The sequence below is a fragment of the Barbatula barbatula genome, assembly GCF_947034865.1.
Source record: "Barbatula barbatula genome assembly, chromosome: 5".
Taxonomy (NCBI): Eukaryota; Metazoa; Chordata; class Actinopteri; order Cypriniformes; family Nemacheilidae; genus Barbatula; species Barbatula barbatula.
Window position 1 is genome coordinate 5,286,683 of NC_136769.1, and position 18,755 is coordinate 5,305,437.

The 18,755-nt window shown below is 35.6% G+C and overlaps 3 protein-coding genes across 3 annotated transcripts; 2 read left to right on the forward strand and 1 right to left on the reverse strand.

Moving 5' to 3' along the window:
- Positions 1 to 2,178: 2,178 nt before the first annotated feature.
- LOC306894849 (uncharacterized protein) lies at positions 2,179 to 5,627 on the forward strand. Its single transcript, XM_079457687.1, has 5 exons — positions 2,179 to 2,333; positions 2,638 to 2,861; positions 3,317 to 3,478; positions 3,943 to 4,063; positions 4,256 to 5,627. The coding sequence occupies exons 1-5, from the start codon at positions 2,316 to 2,318 to the stop codon at positions 4,355 to 4,357; spliced, it is 627 nt and encodes a 208-aa protein (XP_079313813.1). The 5' UTR covers positions 2,179 to 2,315; the 3' UTR covers positions 4,358 to 5,627.
- A 1,882-nt stretch (positions 5,628 to 7,509) lies between these two features.
- Positions 7,510 to 15,009, forward strand: LOC306893788 (uncharacterized protein). The gene is made up of 11 exons (XM_079455832.1): positions 7,510 to 7,607; positions 7,688 to 7,724; positions 9,695 to 9,719; positions 9,909 to 10,154; positions 10,242 to 10,826; positions 10,903 to 11,063; positions 11,379 to 11,602; positions 12,030 to 12,191; positions 12,656 to 12,776; positions 12,959 to 13,053; positions 13,139 to 15,009. Exons 3-11 carry the CDS (start codon positions 9,707 to 9,709, stop codon positions 13,242 to 13,244), a joined length of 1,713 nt encoding a protein of 570 aa, XP_079311958.1. The 5' UTR covers positions 7,510 to 7,607; positions 7,688 to 7,724; positions 9,695 to 9,706; the 3' UTR covers positions 13,245 to 15,009.
- A 7-nt stretch (positions 15,010 to 15,016) lies between these two features.
- On the reverse strand, positions 15,017 to 16,614 carry syce2 (synaptonemal complex central element protein 2; the record flags this gene model as incomplete). Its single annotated transcript, XM_079455833.1, has 5 exons — positions 16,551 to 16,614; positions 15,792 to 15,878; positions 15,639 to 15,715; positions 15,341 to 15,548; positions 15,017 to 15,211 (listed from the first exon to the last, which is right to left on the reverse strand). The coding sequence occupies exons 2-5, from the start codon at positions 15,873 to 15,875 to the stop codon at positions 15,017 to 15,019; spliced, it is 564 nt and encodes a 187-aa protein (XP_079311959.1). The 5' UTR covers positions 15,876 to 15,878; positions 16,551 to 16,614.
- Between the last annotated feature and the right edge of the window lie 2,141 nt (positions 16,615 to 18,755).

Sequence of the window (18,755 nt, forward strand, 5' to 3'; positions counted from 1 at the left end):
AGACATGGCAATTGAGCACAGTGTGGTAAACTCTAAGGCCATAGTAACATATTGTGCTCTGACACATGCAAGACATGAGTGTTACCAAATGAAACAATAATATAGTATATTACAGCAAAGTAAACTGCAGCATACTATATATTACAGTAATATATACTGTAGTGTACTGTAGTATTTACTATTGAAGCCCTTAAGGAAATCAAACATGATTTTATCATAGTGTAAGTGTAGAAAACATGTTCTTTTGGCAGATTTGTATGACCACAGTTCCACTTCAAAATCCATGGATTACTCTGGTTATACTGAAGGAACACCATGGTTAAATTTTAGGGGTGTGACGAGATCTGATAAGTCTCAAGAACACAGTTTCCTTATGTAATGGCATGATGGAGTGAGGGACTCGAAATTGCGACCATTTTAGATTCGTATGCTATATGGGAGCATTTGTGTAAGTGCACATTGTTGTGGTATGAGCTGTTTTCATTACGGAACAAAACACGGTAATAACTGCACAAAGTGTGCGTGCATGTTGTGTTAAGGTGAATAAAAGACAATTTCATCATTGAGGATTTTGACAAAAATTACCATAAAGACAGAGAAATGTAGAAATAAATATATGTGAATATGTAAAAATGTGGAAATACATACGTATTACCATAAATGCATTAAAGAAATACAAAAATGTACAAAAATATTATAAATGTTAAAATAAATAAATAAAATAAGTATAAATATACATTTTGACATTACCTTTTTTTATTTTTAGAAATTAATTTCTGTATTTATTTTCGCTTTTTTTTACATTTCTTTATGGATAATTTTTTTTTTTTTGGCAGGATTGGGCTTCCATACCTTAATCTCTGCCAGTGTGGTTTTAACGTTTCTAATGCTTATGATGTTGTTATTTTTGATCAAGTAAATCATGCAAGTAGATCATCTTGAGTTTTTCTTTACGAACTGAACAGCAATGGGTAACCAGGGCAAGTACATTATATTAAACATCATGTTATTTTTTTTCAGAACATCATTTTATTTTTTTATTGACTCATGTTGTTACACAGTATACTTACATAGTGTGCTTACCATATAGTAACTGTGAAAAAAAGGTTTACAAAGAGAGCCTGGGGAGTTTCCTATTATTTTTTTTAAATTTCTAAAGTAGTTTTTATTTCTTTCAGATTTTGTAAAACACAACTATGCATCTCTGATCAAACGAGTTACTGCTGTGATGCCCATTGCTGATAAGCTGTTAGAGAGAAAAATGCTTTCCATGGAGAAGTATGCGGAAATCAGTAAAGAAAAAACTAATCATCAGAAAATGAGAGAGCTCTTAACTGTTGTAATTTCTGGAGGACCTGAAGTAAAATCATACTTTTATAAAGTACTAAAAGAAAATGAGCCTTACCTTGTTCAAGACTTTGAAAGTAAGAATGAAAAATAGTAAAAAGATATGAATGGATATAATTTTGAACACAATTTCTGAAATCTTTTCTGTTGATGTGGTATTTTAGAATCCTCCTCACAGACCTCTTCTGGAGAACTGCAATCTCAAGAAAAAATACGAGATATCACAGGCAAACCTGAGGGTGTTCTCATCACGTGGAACCCGTCCTCTATAAAGTACAGACGTACAATTGAGGAGTTACAAATAGAGTTACAGAAAGACAAAAACAATAAAGTTGACACTTTATACTTTTTGGTAAAGGAAAAGTACAAAATTGGCTCAGGAAACTGTGGAACAGAGGTCTATCTTGGCCTGAAAAAAGATGGTACTGAGGTTGCCATTAAAAAAATATTAAAGTGTCAACTAAACCAAAGCAACTTTGAAAATGAACTCAGGCTTTTACAAAGTTTTGAAAGCAGGAACATAGTCAGATATATGGACTTTGCATATGATGATAATTTTTATTACCTTGCGCTACAGCTTTGTGAATGTGATTTAGAGAGCCACATGAAAGACCTCAATAATCAAGAAAATAAAGACAAAAAAGATGCCGCATTAAAAAAAATTGCAGAGGAGGTGTGTCATGGCCTTGGATATCTTCATGGAAAAAGAGTGATACATCGGGATATAAAACCTAAAATTGTTTTGATTGGTATGAAAAAATGTTTATTTGGTAAGTAATGTTACCTTTTATTGATATAATAAAGTAACATCAAAACTCTCAACAGATTCAGAACATAATGCAAGGCTAGCTGACTTTGGCTTAAGTCGCAAACTGGAGGAGGGCAGTGCTGTGAATACCAACGGAGCTGGTACCAGAGGCTGGGAGGCCGTGGAGACCCTTGCTCCTTCAGGAAAAATAATATACAAAATGAGCTCAGATATCCAGGTTTGTAAATTGAATCAATTGCTGTCATATAACTGCTCAAGGGTTCAGACTGAGGTCCAAGAAGCGCATTAGGATCTGGGAAGAGTTTCAAAAATTATTATCTTTAGAATTACACCAAAATAATGAGAAAACTAGACTGTCAACTTAATTTAATATAAGGTGTTTGTCCTTAGTCTATAAATTAAAGTACAGATACCATACATTTTCAAGAAGGGAGCATCTTATTTGAAGATCTTAGGACTCTTTTCAGTACTATTCTCACTGTCAGATCAGTTTGTGCTTCACGGTTTGTCATTTATTCTAGGTTGCTGGCATGCTAGTGTACTACATCCTCTCTGGTGGGAAACATCCTTTTGATGTCAATAACTCTGATCGAGAGACTAACATAAGAGAAGGGAATTACTCTCTTACTGATGTATGTGATATAGTAGCACAAGATCTCATAAAGAGAATGATCAACAGAGATCCGGCACAGAGACCGACCATGGATGAGGCCCTACAGCATCCTTACTTCTGGGATGACGACAGGTAAATGATATTTCATGTCTTACATAGAATAGAATCTTCGAGAAAGTATATCTGAGGAATAAAATATGTCATAATGTTCATGAAGTGGTGATGTTTGCCACCTGGATAATTTTGTGATGCATCTTCTGCTCAATCTCCAGCTGCAAACTATACATTTCTTTAGTTTTTCAGATTTTTGTTTTCACTGGTTCTACCTGTTCTGTTCATAATGGTTTCTTATTCATAAAAGCTTTTCTTTTCCTACTGTCTGGATCTTGGGTCTTGACTTCTGGGTCTCATCTTAGCATATGTCTTGAGCTGTAAGTCTCAGAACTCAAAGGTACTTTCCTTTCATCATTTGCATGAATTCATACAATGACTTATCTAAACAGGCTGAAATTTACATGTCATCAGAAGACTTGCAAAATATTGCTCACTTCCATGTACTCTTGTTTGCAAAATTTTATTTTCTTCAGGAAAGATGCCATTCTTAGGAAACTTGGAGACAGAGAGGAAGTACAAAACTATGAACATATATACAACCTCTACAAGCTGATGAACGGTGAGGGAGGAAACCCAACAGCAACATTGACCATTGACGAAGCCATTCAGCGTTTGGAAATTTCGAAAAATAAAAGGTAACTTAGAAACAGTGAAGAGGAACCCGAGTTATCAAAGTATGTCTAATATCAAAGAAAAATGCTGATTATAAGTGCATTACATGTACCATGTACACTCTTAAAAATAAATGTGCTTAATAGGTTCTTCGAAGCGATGCCATAGAAGAACCATTTTTGGTTCCACAAAGAACCATTCAGTCAAATGTTCTTGAAATAATAATCTCTTTCTTACTTTTTGTAAAGAACCTTTTTCGTCACAAAGAACCTTTGTGAAACAGAAAAGTTTGTCAATTGTTGATGGTTCTTTATGGAATCATGAGACCAAAATGTTTTTTCAATGGCATCGTGAAGCACCTTTCTTTTTAAGGCTGTATGTTTTTGGTCTTATTACTGTAGATTGACCGTTAGATTAACATTCATTTTCACTACCTATATTTATTTGAGCAGATCCTTTAACCAAAGCGCCTTGCACTTTTTTTCAGGGAGGAGGTCAGAAATTGTATTCATAAAGCAGTGGGTGACGATGTAGAAAAACTTCAGAACTTGTGTCTCACTGTAAAGGAATACAGTGTGGAGAAAACCTTTTCTGCTTGGAAAACTGATGTAAGTAAAAGCATCAAACAGCAAAAAAATTTTTGCCAAAACACAAGAGAAGAGTTTTCCTGTCCCTGTTAAAACCATTGCAATAAAAACTATATTGTTATTAAAATTATTAGATAACATTTGCCATCAACCTTGATTTTTTTAACACTGAACTTGAACATCTGCAGTTACTAAAAAGTGCATGATTTGCAGCTTTTGCAGATATGGACATCACCCAAAGAGATCAACCCAAAGACACCAGAGGACTTACTTGGCCTTGTTCGTTTTATGCGTAACAAACTGGTGCATGAGTAAGTGATGTGGAGTTGGTCTCTGAATCTAATCTCTGCTTGATCTATACTTGCAATTAAATTAAATCTCACACTTTTGTTTGCCAACAGAAAAGTTCGATTTGATGAGAAGAAATCGCTCAATCATTTCCCAGATTTCTTTATATGTTTACACGGGCTGGCTAAAGACCTGAGCTGGGATTACAGGGCTGCATAGTCTTCATTTCCTTTTTGGGAGCAGGACATTTTAGGATCCGAGTCACTGCAGCGTGCGTGTCCTTCTGAGTTCATTCTTCCTAGGCTGCCTTCCAAAACCGGTCTCCACGAGAACACAAGTCTGTTCTTTGCATTCTTGGAATTGGAAACCTGATCCACATTCCCCGATCCCCAGTCACAACACTATAACAAGCCACCATGCCAACTGCACTTTCTCCGCTGCAAAGCTGCACTTACCAGTGTTCTCCGAGTACCTACCTCCAAGTGTTTCTCCAACAAAAGTCTCTGTTTGTCTCCTGTGTTCATCCAGTCTCCCAAGACATTCTCCACGTGGCAAGTCATCTGCTCTCTTCAATGTCCACCAGCTCCTGGTAATGCAAAAAACTCTGTTTATCAGGACTCATTGCACTGTCAAGGTCTTAAAAAGGATTCAAGGTTTATAAATACATTTAGAGAAAATCAGGGCCCTTAAAAAGTATTAAAATGTCTTAAATGCCATTTTCCAAGGTATTCAATTTTGTATCAGCTTTTCATTATTGTCCAAAGAGGTAGTTTGCTAGTTTACCTGAATTTAATCATTGCATAGGCGAAAAGTGGGAGGTCCATTTACACTCCATTGTGAAACAAAATGGTTCACTAATGGGGAAATGGTTGGAGGATAAGGAGTTGGAATCATGGCTGAGGGCCGTCTCTGGGAATAACCGCGAGGCGCACTGCTATGTTTGTAGGAAGACGTAGCCTTGTTTCTCTTTCTAATACACCTTGAGTTAGTCGCTCAATGAATTCTCTTGTGCTTCGCTCCCACCCTTCTGCATTACTTTGTATTAATAAGTTATCACAAACTAAGTTATCACAAATTAAGACTGTTTAGTTTGTGTAACTTACGATCAGTTTTTAGTAAATTTAAGTTAAAGTGTCGCCAATGTAACTGATTAAAACAAAAAAAGTGGCGATGAGGTCTCAAAGTGTATGAAAAGTAAGAAATTAAGGTTCATGATTCCTGTATATACCCTGCGTCAAAACTAACCTGTTGTTTACCATTGTTGCTGTTCAATAAACATCTCACCTGTTTGACTCTTAACCTCTTTTCCTGAGTCTGCATATACTTGTATATATTTACGGTTCCCTTATTTTAATGTATAAAAATATAATTATTCTTAATCTTATATTGGGTGTTTATTATGCCTACAAGATATAGGTATCCGGTGCTCTCCGTGTTATTTAATAAATAAGTGAACAAATATAGGGAGTGACATTAAAAGATATAAAAACCTGATACAGTGCACTAGGAAATAAAGAGCAGAGCTCTGCAATACAGTTTGATGTGAGAACTGAATCTAATCATGTACTCAGATGGGTTATTTATTTATGGACAAAGATATTAACACCTGTAGTATTTTTTTGACTCTTTTTTTGATCATGCTATATAACAGACTTTTACTTTTCATTGTGGTTTCCAAAGCACAAATATTACAATTTGAGTGAGAAAAGTTTGATGAAGTTTGCAGAATGTGAATGAATTCTCATTTTTAAGTTGATCAAAGGTACTTATGACTAGTTAAGACCTTAAAGCTTTAGTTGATCAGTGTGTATAGGCAGATAGAACAGAAACGGAGCCATATGTTTTATATGTTTATATTTATACGTTTTTATGGGCTGGCCAAAGACCTGAGCTTGGATATTTAGCTTGAGCTAGGATGCAGAAGAGACACCATGAACATGACCATTGAAATGTCTTCATTGAAAGTGTAAGCAATCGAGTAAATGAATGTAGGGTTTTTTCTTTCTGTACTCACTGAAACTTTCCAAAGATAATCCACAAATGAATTTATATGACATCTGTGTCAATCAGATATCTTTCGGATTCACTTTCTACTCTTTACTAAGTATGTGTTCCCTTCCCAGTGAATCAAGCTTTGTGCTAATGTTTATATTTAATGTGTTTATTATTCATCTGTATTGTTTTTTTATCTAATAGGTTTTTAGCCATTAGTGCAGTACTTTTAATATTATATATTATTTTATTTAGACAATATGTAGAAAATGGTTTTGTTAAGCTTTCATTGCGTGGGAACGTTATAGCCTAAACTCATGAGAGGCATTTATTTTGTAAACTAATGGAGTGCTTTATATAAAACTGATAACAGTCTACATTGTCATTTACAATCTGTGCCCACGTGGTGGTGCTGTTGTCCTGAATTCATTCAAACAGACACAAAATAAGTTTTGATTTTGTCAATTCATTGGTCAAGTAATTTGTACAAATTTAAACAAGCTATAAGATAACATACTCTTATAGATGACATAGGTTCACACTTGCCTTGCTGTACCCACAGGATTGTAATCTCACCCTTGCAGACTGATATGGGTTTGGTGTGGGGGGTTACGTGGCTAAATCATTGAAGATGGCTTGAACCGTCTGTCCTCCCCAAGACTGAGGGCAAGATTCAAAGGGCTATTTCTCTATGCTGTAACCGGTTTTTAATTGTAGGTTTTGTGAAGTATTGTGCAGGATGGCCGAGTACATTACTATGTACAGAAAGATTGCATTAAAACTATACTCAGTGTTAGGCTGTTTTAATTTGAAAGTAGGATTTACATCAGGTAAATAAACTGTGTAATTATAGGGTTTCCACTTTTGTTACACAGACGGTACTGGAAATCCTTAATCCTAAAAAAGGCCAAATATTAGTTACCAAGCCAAGTAAAAAAATGTAATGTAACAAAACTGTATTTTTCAAAGAAACAAATATATTTCACACACACGTGCCAGTACGGCTGGGTGTGTTCGATCGTAGCCTGCGGTGCTGCGCAGATTGACCGGCATTTGAAATTGATACCGCGAGAGCGATTCGACTACATACGGCGGCAGACCGCTCTCAAATGATTCTCGCGAGGTTTCGATGTCATCGCGTCAATCGGACTGCGCAGCACTTCGTGGCGAATTTTTCCGCGTTCTTCTCCATTTCCCGGTCGAAACCTGGAGAACAAGGCTTCTCAAGAAGCTATCTGGAGCAAAGTGAATATAGAGGTCCAGAGTTGGAGACCCGTGCTGTAAGGTAAATTAAATTACTTTTGACGTTTCATATAAATTACAGATGGTATAGATGTGACTCATATTTTAGCCCTTCATGAATAGGTCGCTTTTCTGTCTTTGCGCCGTTGGACACAATACTGTAAGTAGGTTTTACACTTACTTTTCATGGTAGTTATATAAGCAAAAGTGTCTATATATATGCACGTGCTATATCTGTACAATATACACTACACTATACCTGTCAATAAAAAAATGCTCTACGGACTATTTGAGGTCCCTTATATGGAAGCACAATCCTGCAAAAATTACAAATAAATAAATACAAAAATAAATACATGAAGAAATGTAAAGAAGCGAAAATAAATATATACAGGAATTAATAAAGATATTTAAACGTATATAATTTATTTATTTAAACATTCATTGATTTTTTTGTACATTTTGTGTTTATTTTTTGCATTTATGCTAATATACATGTATGTACAATTGTACATTTATTTCAAAATGTATTTATTTACACATTTCTGTGTCTATATGGTAATGAGGGGCTGTGTCTCATCTTGTGCTCTGACACATGCAAGACATGAGTGTTACCAAATGAAACAATAATATAGTATATTACAGCAAAGTAAACTGCAGCATACTATATATTACAGTAATATATACTGTAGTATTTACTATTGAAGCCCTAAAGGAAATCAAACATGATTTTATCATAGTGTAAGTGTAGAAAACATGTTCTTTTGGCAGATTTGTATGACCACAGTTCCACTACAAAATCCATGGATTACTCTGGTTATACTGAAGGAACACCATGGTTAAATTGTATGGTGTGACGAGATCTGATAAGTCTCAAGAACACAATTTCCTTATGTAATGGCAGGATGGAGTGATGGGCTCAAAATTGCGACCGTTTTAGTTTCGTATTGTTGGACATTGACTGTCCTGCGCATCCAAAAATCGGACTTTAGGACTCAAGTTGATCAAAAGCTCGAGTTTATTAATCAGAAAGTCAGCGCTGGGCAGCCTCAGACACACACCGTCTTACAGAGGAACCGCCCCGCCCTGCCAGTTCACAACATATTTAACAGAGATTTGTGTGTGTATCTTCGCTCTCGCTACTGGTCGTCTTCTTTGCATTGGCTGGTTCTTTCGTGTCCGATGGGGTGCAGCCACATATGGTATCTGTAAAACAACATATTTCCTCCACCGAATTTCACCCTAAATTCAGTTATTATCACCATTCATAGCATTCTCTTAATGTTTGTTATGCTTTCCAATCAAACCGTTTGTAAAACACATTGGCTCTTACATTTTCTCCCCCTAGTTCCTCTTTCTGCACACACAGCTTTTTACGCCCACACACACCACAAACCCACATCCTGTGGAAACTTAGAGCTGCACACTCTAATATCAGCAAGGAAAACTTTAATGCACATGTAGACATTCTTTTTGTGATTAATATAATGCTTAATGAAAATACAAGAATACATTTGTAATTAATATAATGCTTAAGACATAAAAATCCCACAGTATGCTCCCTTAATGTAACCTGTACGACCTCAAATAACATATGGGAGCATTTGTGTAAGTGCACATTGTTGTGGTATGAGCTGTTTTCATTACGGAACAAAACACGGTAATAACTGCACAAAGTGTGCGTGCATGTTGTGTTAAGGTGAATAAAAGACAATTTCATAATTGAGGATTTTGACAAAAATTACCATAAAGACAGAGAAATTAAAATATAAATATATGTGAATATGTAAAAATGTGGAAATACATACGTATTAGCATAAATGCATTAAAGAAATACAAAAATGTACCAAAAAATTATAAATGTTAAATTAAATAAATTAAATAAGTATAAATATACATTTTGACTTTAATTTTTGTTATTTTTTTAAATTCATTTCTGTATTTATTTTCGCTTTTTTTACATTTCTTTATGGATTAATTTTTGCATTTATTAATTTTTATTTTTGGCAGGATTGGGCTTCCATACCTTAATCTCTGCCAGTGTGGTTTTAACGTTACTAATGCTTATGATGTTGTTATTTTTGATCAAGTAAATCATGCAAGTAGATCATCTTGAGTTTTTCTTTACAGAACTGAACAGCAATGGCTAACCAGGGCAAGTACATTATATTAAACATCATGTTATTTTTTTTCAGAACATCATTTTATTTTTTTATTGACTCATGTTGTTACACAGTATAGTGTACTTACCGTATAGTAACTGTGAAAAAAGATTTACAAAGGTATGCCTGGGGAGTTTCCTATTATTTTGTGAAATTTCTAAAGTAGTTTTTATTTCTTTCAGATTTTGTAAAACACAACTATGCATCTCTGATCAAACGAGTTACTGCTGTGATGCCCATTGCTGATAAGCTGTTAGAGAGAAAAATGCTTTCCAGGGAGACGTATTCGGAAATCAGTACAGAAAAAACTAATCATCAGAAAATGAGAGAGCTCTTAACTGTTGTATTGTCTGGAGGACCTGAAGTAATATCATACTTTTATAAAGTACTAAAAGAAAATGAGCCTTACCTTGTTCAAGACCTTGAAAGTAAGAATGAAAAATAGTAAAAAGATATGAATGGATATAATTTTGAACACAATTTCTGAAATCTTTTCTGTTGGTGTGGTATTTTAGAATCCTCCTCACAGACCTCTTCTGGAGAACTGCAATCTCAAGAAAAAATACAAGATATCACAGGCACACCTGAGGATGTTCTCATCAAGTGGAACCCGTCCTCTATAAAGCACAGACGTACAATTGAGGAGTTACAAAGAGAGTTACAGAATGACAAAAATTATAAAATTGGCACTTTATACTTTTTGGTAAAGGAAAAGTACAAAATTGGCTCAGGAAGCTGTGGAACAGAGGTCTATTTTGGCCTGAGAAAAGATGGTACTGAGGTTGCCATTAAAAAAATATTAAAGTGTCAACTAAACCAAAGCAACTTTGAAAATGAACTCAGGCTTTTACAAAGTTTTGAAAGCAGGAACATAGTCAGATATATGGACTTTGAAGAAGATACGAATTTCTTTTACCTTGCCCTACAGCTTTGTGAATGTGATTTAGAGAGCCACATGAAAGACCTCAATAATCAAGAAAACAAAGACCAAAAAGATGACGCATTAAAAAAAATTGCGGTGGGGGTGTTTGATGGCCTTGGATATCTCCATGGAAAAAGAGTGATACATCGGGATATAAAACCTAAAAATGTTTTGATTGGTATGAAAAAATGTTTATTTAGTAAGTAATGTTACCTTTTATTGATATAATAAAGTAACATCAAAACTCTCAACAGATTCAGAACATAATGCAAGGCTAGCTGACTTTGGCTTAAGTCGCAAACTGGAGGAGGGCAGTGCTGTGAATACCAACGGAGCTGGTACCAGAGGCTGGGAGGCCGTGGAGACCCTTGCTCCTTCTGGAAAAATAATATACAAAATGAGCTCAGATATCCAGGTTTGTAAATCAATAAATTATTGAATCAATTGCTCTCATATAACTGCTCAAGAGTGCAAACTGAGGATCTGGGAAGAGTTTCAAAAATTATACTGATTATCTTTAGAATTACACATCTAAAAGTACCAAAATAATGAGAAAACTAGACTGTCAACTTAATTTAATATAAGGTGTTTGTCCTTAGTCTATAAATTAAAGTACAGATACCATACATTTTCAAGAAGGGAGCATCTTATTTGAAGATCTCAGGACTCTTTTCAGTACTATTCCCACTGTCAGATCGGTTTGTGCTTCACGGGTTGTCATTTATTCTAGGTTGCTGGCATGCTAGTGTACTACATCCTCTCTGGTGGGAAACATCCTTTTGATGTAAATAACTCTGATCGAGAGACTAACATAAGAGAAGGGAATTACTCTCTTACTGGTGTCTGTGATATAGCAGCACAAGATCTCATAAAGAGAATGATCAACAGAGATCCGGCACAGAGACCGACCATTGAAGAGGCCCTACAGCATCCTTACTTCTGGGATGACACCAGGTAAATTATATTTCATGTCTTACATAGAATAGAATGTTCGAGAAAGTATATCTGAGGAATAAAATATGTCATACTGTTCACGAAGTGGTGATGTTTGCCACCTGAATAATTTTGTGATGCATCTTCTGCTCAATCTCAAGCTGCAAACTGTACATTTCTTTAGTTTTTCAGATTTTTGTTTTCTCTGTTTCTACCTGTTCTGTTCTAAATGGTTTCTTATTCATAAAAGCTTTTCTTTTCCTACTGTCTGGATCTTGGGTCTCATCTTAGCATCTGTCTTGAGCTGTAAGTCTCAGAACTCAAAGGTACTTTCCTTCCATCATTTGCATGAATTCATACAATAACTTATCTAAGCATGTCATCAGAAGACTTGCAAAATATTGCTCACTTACATGTACTCTTATTTGCAAAATTGTATTTTCTTCAGGAAAGATGCCATTCTAAGGAAACTTGGAGACAGAGAGGAAGTACAATACTATGAACATATATACAACCTCTACAACCTGATGAACGGTGTGGGAGGAAACCCAACAGCAACATTGACCATTGACGAGGCCATTCAGCGTTTGGAAATTTCGAAAAATAAAAGGTAACTTAGAAACAGTGAAGAGAAACCCGAGTTATCAAAGTATGTCTAATATCAAAGAAAAATGCTGATTATAAGTGCATTACATGTACCATGTACACTCTTAAAAATAAATGTGCTTAATAGGTTCTTCGAAGCAATGCCATAGAAGAACCATTTTTGGTTCCACAAAGAACCATTCAGTCAAATGTTCTTGAAATAATAATCTCTTTCTTACTTCTTGTAAAGAACCTTTTTCGCCACAAAGAACCTTTGTGAAACCGAAAAGTTCTTCAAATGTTGAAGGTTCTTTATGGAATCATGAGACCAAAGCGTTTTTTCAATGGCATCGTGAAGCACCTTTCTTTTTAAGGGTGTATGTTTTTGGTCTTATTACTGTAGATTGACCGTTAGATTAACATTCATTTTCACTAACTTTATTTATTTGAGCAGATCCTTTAACCAAACCGCCTTGCACTTTTTTTCAGGGAGGAGGTCAGAAATTGTATTCATCAAGCAGTGGGTGACGATGTAGAAAAACTTCAGAAATGGTGTCTCACTGTAAAGAAATACAGTGTGGAGAAAACCTTTTCTGCTTGGAAAACTGATGTAAGTAAAAGCATCAAACAGCAAAAAAAAAAATCCAAAACCATTGCAATAAAAACTATATTGTTATTAAAAAAAATGTTAGATATCATTTGCCATCAACCTTGATAAGGTTTGTGAATACCTCTTGTTTTTTAACACTGAACGTGAACATCTGCAGTTAATAAAAAGTGCATGATTTGCAGCTTTTGCAGATATGGACATCCAAAGAGATCAACCAAAAGACACCAGAGGACTTACTTGGCTTTGTTCGTTTTATGCGTAACAAACTGGTGCATGAGTAAGTGATGTGGCGTTGGTCTCTGAATCTAATCTCTGCTTTATCTATACTTGCAATTAAATCTCACACTTTTGTTTGCCAACAGAAAAGCTCAATTTGATGAGAAGAAATCGCTTAATCATTTCCCAGATTTCTTTATATGTCTACACGGGCTGGCTAAAGACCTGAGCTGGGATTACAATGCTGCATAGTCTTCATTTCCTTTTTGGGAGCAGGACATTTTAGGATCCGTGTCATTCTGAGTTCATTCTTCCTAGGCTGCCTTCCAAAACCAGTCTCCACGCGAACACAAGTCTGTTCTTTGCATTCTTGGAATTGGAAACCTGATCCACATTCCCCAATCCCCAGTCACAACACTATAACAAGCCACCACGCCAACTGCACTTTCTCCGCTGCAAAGCTGCACTTACCAGTGTTCTCAGAGTACCTACCTCCAAGTGTTTCTCCAACAAAAGTCTCTGTTTGTCTCCTGTGTTCATCCAGTCTCCCAAGACATTCTCCACGTGGCAAGTCATCTGCTCTCTTCATTGTCTACCAGCTCCTGGTAATGCAAAAAACTCTGTTTATCAGGACTCATTGCACTGTCACAGAGTGTCTGTGCGGTCTTAAAAAGGATTAAAAGTTTATAAATACATTAAGAGAAAATCAGGGCCCTTAAAAAGTATTAAAATGTCTTAAATGCCATTTTCCAAGGTATTCAATTTTGTATCAGCTTTTCATATTTGTCCAAAGAGGTAATTTTCTAGTTTACCTGATTCACTTTCTATTCTAAGTATGTGTTCCCTTCCCTGCGAATCAAGCTTTGTGCTAATGTTTATATTGAATATGTATATTATTCATCAGTATTGTTTTTTTATCTAATAGGTTTTTACCCATTAGTGCAGTACTTTTAATATTATATATTATTTTATTTAGACAATATGTAGAAAATGGTTTTGTTAAGCTTACATTGCACGAGTATCTTATAGCCTAAACTCATATCCTGTTCTTTTATGCTCCATTCACTTTTAAGTTTTAAAAATGGTTCACAACAGCATGTTTTTAAATATAGGATCAATTGAGAGGCATTTATTTTGTAAACTAATGAAGTGCTTTATATAAAACTGATAACAGTCTACATTGTCATTTACAATCTGTGCCCACGTGGTGGTGCTGTTGTCCTGAATTAATTCAAACAGACACAAAATAAGTTGTGATTTTGTCAATTCATTGGTCAAATAATTTGTACAAATCTAAACAAGCTATAAGATAACATACTCTTATAGATGACACAGGTTCACACTTGCCCTGCTGTACCCACAGGATTGTAATCTCACCCTTGCAGACTGATATGGGTTTGGTGTGGGGGGATACGTGGCTAAATCATTGAAGATGGCTTGAACCGTCTGTCCTCCCCAAGACTGAGGGCGAGATTTCCCCACAAGCATCAAAGGGCTATTTCTCTATGTTGTAACCAGTTTTTAATTGAAGGTTTTGTAAGTATTGTGCAGGATTGCCGAGTACATTACTATGTACAGAAAGATTGCATTTAAACTATACTCAGTGTTAGGCTGTTTTAAATTGAAAGTATATTATTTACATCAGGTAAATAAACTGTGTAATTATAGGGTTTCCACTTTTTGTTACACAGACGGTACTGGAAATCCTTAATCCTAAAAAAGGCCAAACATTAGTTACCAAGCCAATTAAAAAAATGTAATGTAACAAAACTGTATTTTTCAAAGAAACAAATATATTTCATACATACAAATAAGAAGGCAAATTACGCTTATAGCATCCTTCTCTTTCTACATCTGAACAATATTGCAATTCAGTTTTCAACCTGTAGAGCATTGTAAACCCATTAAAGCATGTGAACAAACCTCTGTCTCTATCCACTGTATAAAAACAAACCAATCATATTAGAATAAATGTAGAGAATACATTTGAACTCCTTATATTAAAACCGTTTTACGCTGAATATCTACTGCTCTGTGACGTGCTGCAGGTTTTTGTTAATAGCTTTCAGAGTTTGACTGGCCTCCTGTAGCTCCATGCTAAGCTGACTGCTTCTCTCCAGCACCTCAGACAGCTCAGTGATGATGGCCTGCATGCCCTGACTATGCTGCTCATAATAGTCAAACATCTGCTCCCTAACCTGCTGACACATCTCACTCACCTGCATAAACACACGTGAGCCAGAACATCCGTGAAATTTTGTATTAAACTTGTTCAGGCAATATATACCAGAAAGATTACAATCCAGATTTAGATTGCATTCGTTTCCTATCTCTTGGCCTCTGAATACCTTTTTCGTGAGTTGCTCCTCAAAGCTGTTCATCACATGTTGGTCCATGGCCCGGCGTTCGTTGATCCTCTCGATAAGATCCTGTGCCCTCTTTCCAATATCATCTATTCTTGAATTGGTGGGAGACAGTATGCTACCGTCTTCAACGGTGCTATGGTCCGATGAACTTCTAGTTGAGGATTTTGAAACACAGATGCCGGAGTCCTCACTGTGTGAGAGATGGAGGAGACGGCAACAATCCTTATCAATGACCAATACAGTATGGTACATATCTAAAAATGGTGCTCTAATGGCTCACCTGTGCTGTTCGATGCTCTCATCCAGGTTTACGAATGATAATGTTTCACCTGTCGAGGTTTGCCCCTCATCTGACACCTGTACAGACAAGAGGTTCCACATTAGCAAAGCGACATCATTTCAACATTATTGTTCGTTGAAATATCTTATATACCTTTGCTGATGCTTGGTGATGATCCGTTTTGGGTGTTGAATGTAATGTTATGGACCCTGAACTTCCAAAAAGCTGCTGAGCCATGGCCTAAATAAACATAGAAAATACACACGAGCGATAAATATACAATACTTTTATTATATGCTATTCTAACATGCACACTGTATACATTCATGTGTATATATTTACATGATATAATCAATATTTCCAAGATTAGCATGCAAATGAAACCAAACCAACCTCGCTAACTGTAGTTAAACGATGATAACAATAAATCAACCATGTTTCAACAGTAACCATTTTAAAACTATGGTTATGCAAATTATACTCAATCTGCCAAAATAACATGGTTAATTTTGCCAAGGGATTGCAGTCTTGAAAAATAACAATATTAAATATTACCATATAGCGTCGTATTTAGATTAAGATCGTGTACAATCGGTTTTTAAGCGACACGTGCGGGAAAATATAACTTGATTTAGTTTAGAGCCACGTTTTGTACATTTCAGTGCACTATATACACTGTTATTGTTGAATTTTTCACTTTGTCACACGTTAGCATGTATGTGATGTTAGGTAACTAGCGGGTCGCTTAGCTTATCTGACTGAATTTGAGTAGCTTAAGTAAAGTGTTAACGTCGAGTAACGTGTGTCTTGACTAGTTTCGTCGGCGACTTGGAATATTTATACATAAAAATAATGATTGTCTGGTGATATTTTCTGACGCTTTTAAGAGGTATTTCACATTTGGCTACTCACACACTCGCTCCCACCCTAGAATGATGCGCGTCACCTGCACCGCACGTGAGCGCGCTTCTCGGTTAACGGCGAGTGTCACGTATTCTGGTATTCATAGTATTCAGAGCATGTAATATTGTAATTTACGTAACGCTATTTTTTATGATATTACGTGACGTATTAAAAACACATATTTTTTTGCATTTGGGATTTACTGAGCGTGCTGTTCGTTGCCTGTCGTTCTGAAAGCGCGTGACACACACGCGCGCGCGCGCACACACTAAAAATATGGTTTTCATGGTATTTTTTAATATATAGCCACCAGCACTCTATCAACATTTTTAAATCACAAATTAAACTCTTTAAATCTACTTATTCAATGTAATATTTTGTGCTTTTGTGTATTGGTGTTTTATTGCTTGTGTTTCTGTTGTGTCCTTGGGTGTCCTGAAAGGCGCCATTAAATAAAATGTATTATTATTATTATTATAATTACCAGAACCATCATCACGCCAACAAAAGCCAGTAGAGACCACAAGAGCATTTTCCTATTTATACCATAATTCCCATAAATCCATTTGAATGTCTGTGATGTTTCCTAATGTTCCTCATATTTTTCTTTAGTTTGCAATTCAAACACTGAGTTTTTAGGAGAAACTCGTTCAGTATCTGAGCAGTAATCCGTGAATGGAAATTCATGGAGGCCTGGACAAGCTCTGAACATAATGGACTGCAATAATGAGATGAATGAAAGTCAGAGGTCACAGTTAATCCTCAAGAGGCAGCTGGGATATACGGTACCTGTAGATAAACAAACAGTGTCATTTGCACACTGCAAGACTGCCGTTTAACCTTCTTCCGATAGATTCCAGGCTATAAAGGTCTTAAAAACCACGCAAAGCACATATTTTTATGTGCTACAAAAAGTGTTAAAAAGGGATGCGATGTTTGACATTTCTGACCATCGTCACAAATGGGAGGTTTCAACAGATGTATAATTAAATAAATAGCAAACAGTGAGATATAGAGAGGAGGACGGGATGTTGTGAAGCATAATTCTACTGATTTTAAGACGGAAATAGCATTATGATAAACGGAGCAAGTTCGATTTCAATCATTGACATTGACTTATACTTAGTCAATATTATAGATATCAAGGTTGCATTTTTCACAAAATGTACTTTACTTTATGTTGGACGATTTTATGAAAGAACAGAGTCTCAAAAAACTGATTTTAGCTGGGTATTTCCTCATGTAATGGAACTGTATGGCCCTTTTTGGACTTTTGGATGTGCTGCCATGAAATCACTTGGTGAAAAATATATGGCGTTTACTAAAACACATGCATTCTTATATTCCTGACAATATAGATTTTGAAGGTAAACCATTCCTTAACAGGACAAAAGGAAGAATATGTTTGTTTACACTCGTTTGGGATGGTGTTAATGGTAAATGACAGAACTGGTCAGCTTTGGCCCAGACAGGTTTAAGGTTTTTTTTTTTTAAATGAAAATTTACCATATAAATTCTCAAAGAATGGATTAATACCAATAAATTAAACCAGTCTTAGCACAAGATATTTATTTTGAAAGTGAGAAAATCCATGTGTGACAAAAAGAATGAGACTTTGAACTAAAATGTGCAGATGCAACCCCAGAGGAGGAAAAAATAGAACATAAAATAATTACTATATTTAATTTCTCTTATGTGCCCATTTATGAGGAATATAGACCTTTATGGATGTGAGAATTGACTTAATACCTGTAACCTGACTGTGAAAAACTATGCTTTTTAAACCTTAAAAGATATAATTATTTAAATCACCAAATAATGACATCTGACCCACTGTTCCTGCTACCCACTGAACCCAGAGCGATTATCTCGGTTTAGTAGTGCCCCACTTTGCCTTGACCTGGAGGGAATCCATCAGGAAAACACAATGAGGAGATAAAAGGTCTTTCGTGTAGTGGAACAGATCCACTTACATGGGCGGATCATAGTCTTCTGTCGCGCCATGCTGAATTTAAAGCAGGCCATTAGGAAATCAACAAATCCCACACAAGCTCAAGTTGTTATGTAAGGGAACATTTTGCTTAGCTTTAGCTTAAAATTTATTATGATAAAACCGAACCCTTCCGAAAAATATGTTGAAGGACGAATACGAATTGAGTTTGTGACTCTTAGGGAATACTTGATCCTCATGTTATCCAAAGATAACACAAAGAT

Coding starts and splice junctions, on each gene's coding strand:
- LOC306894849 (XM_079457687.1), top strand. Junction 3,479..3,942: donor GAAATTTCGAAAAATAAAAG/GTAACTTAGAAA, acceptor ACTTTTTTTCAG/GGAGGAGGTCAGAAATTGTA. Junction 4,064..4,255: donor TTTCTGCTTGGAAAACTGAT/GTAAGTAAAAGC, acceptor CATGATTTGCAG/CTTTTGCAGATATGGACATC.
- LOC306893788 (XM_079455832.1), top strand. Junction 11,064..11,378: donor AAATGAGCTCAGATATCCAG/GTTTGTAAATCA, acceptor CATTTATTCTAG/GTTGCTGGCATGCTAGTGTA. Junction 12,777..12,958: donor TTTCTGCTTGGAAAACTGAT/GTAAGTAAAAGC, acceptor CATGATTTGCAG/CTTTTGCAGATATGGACATC.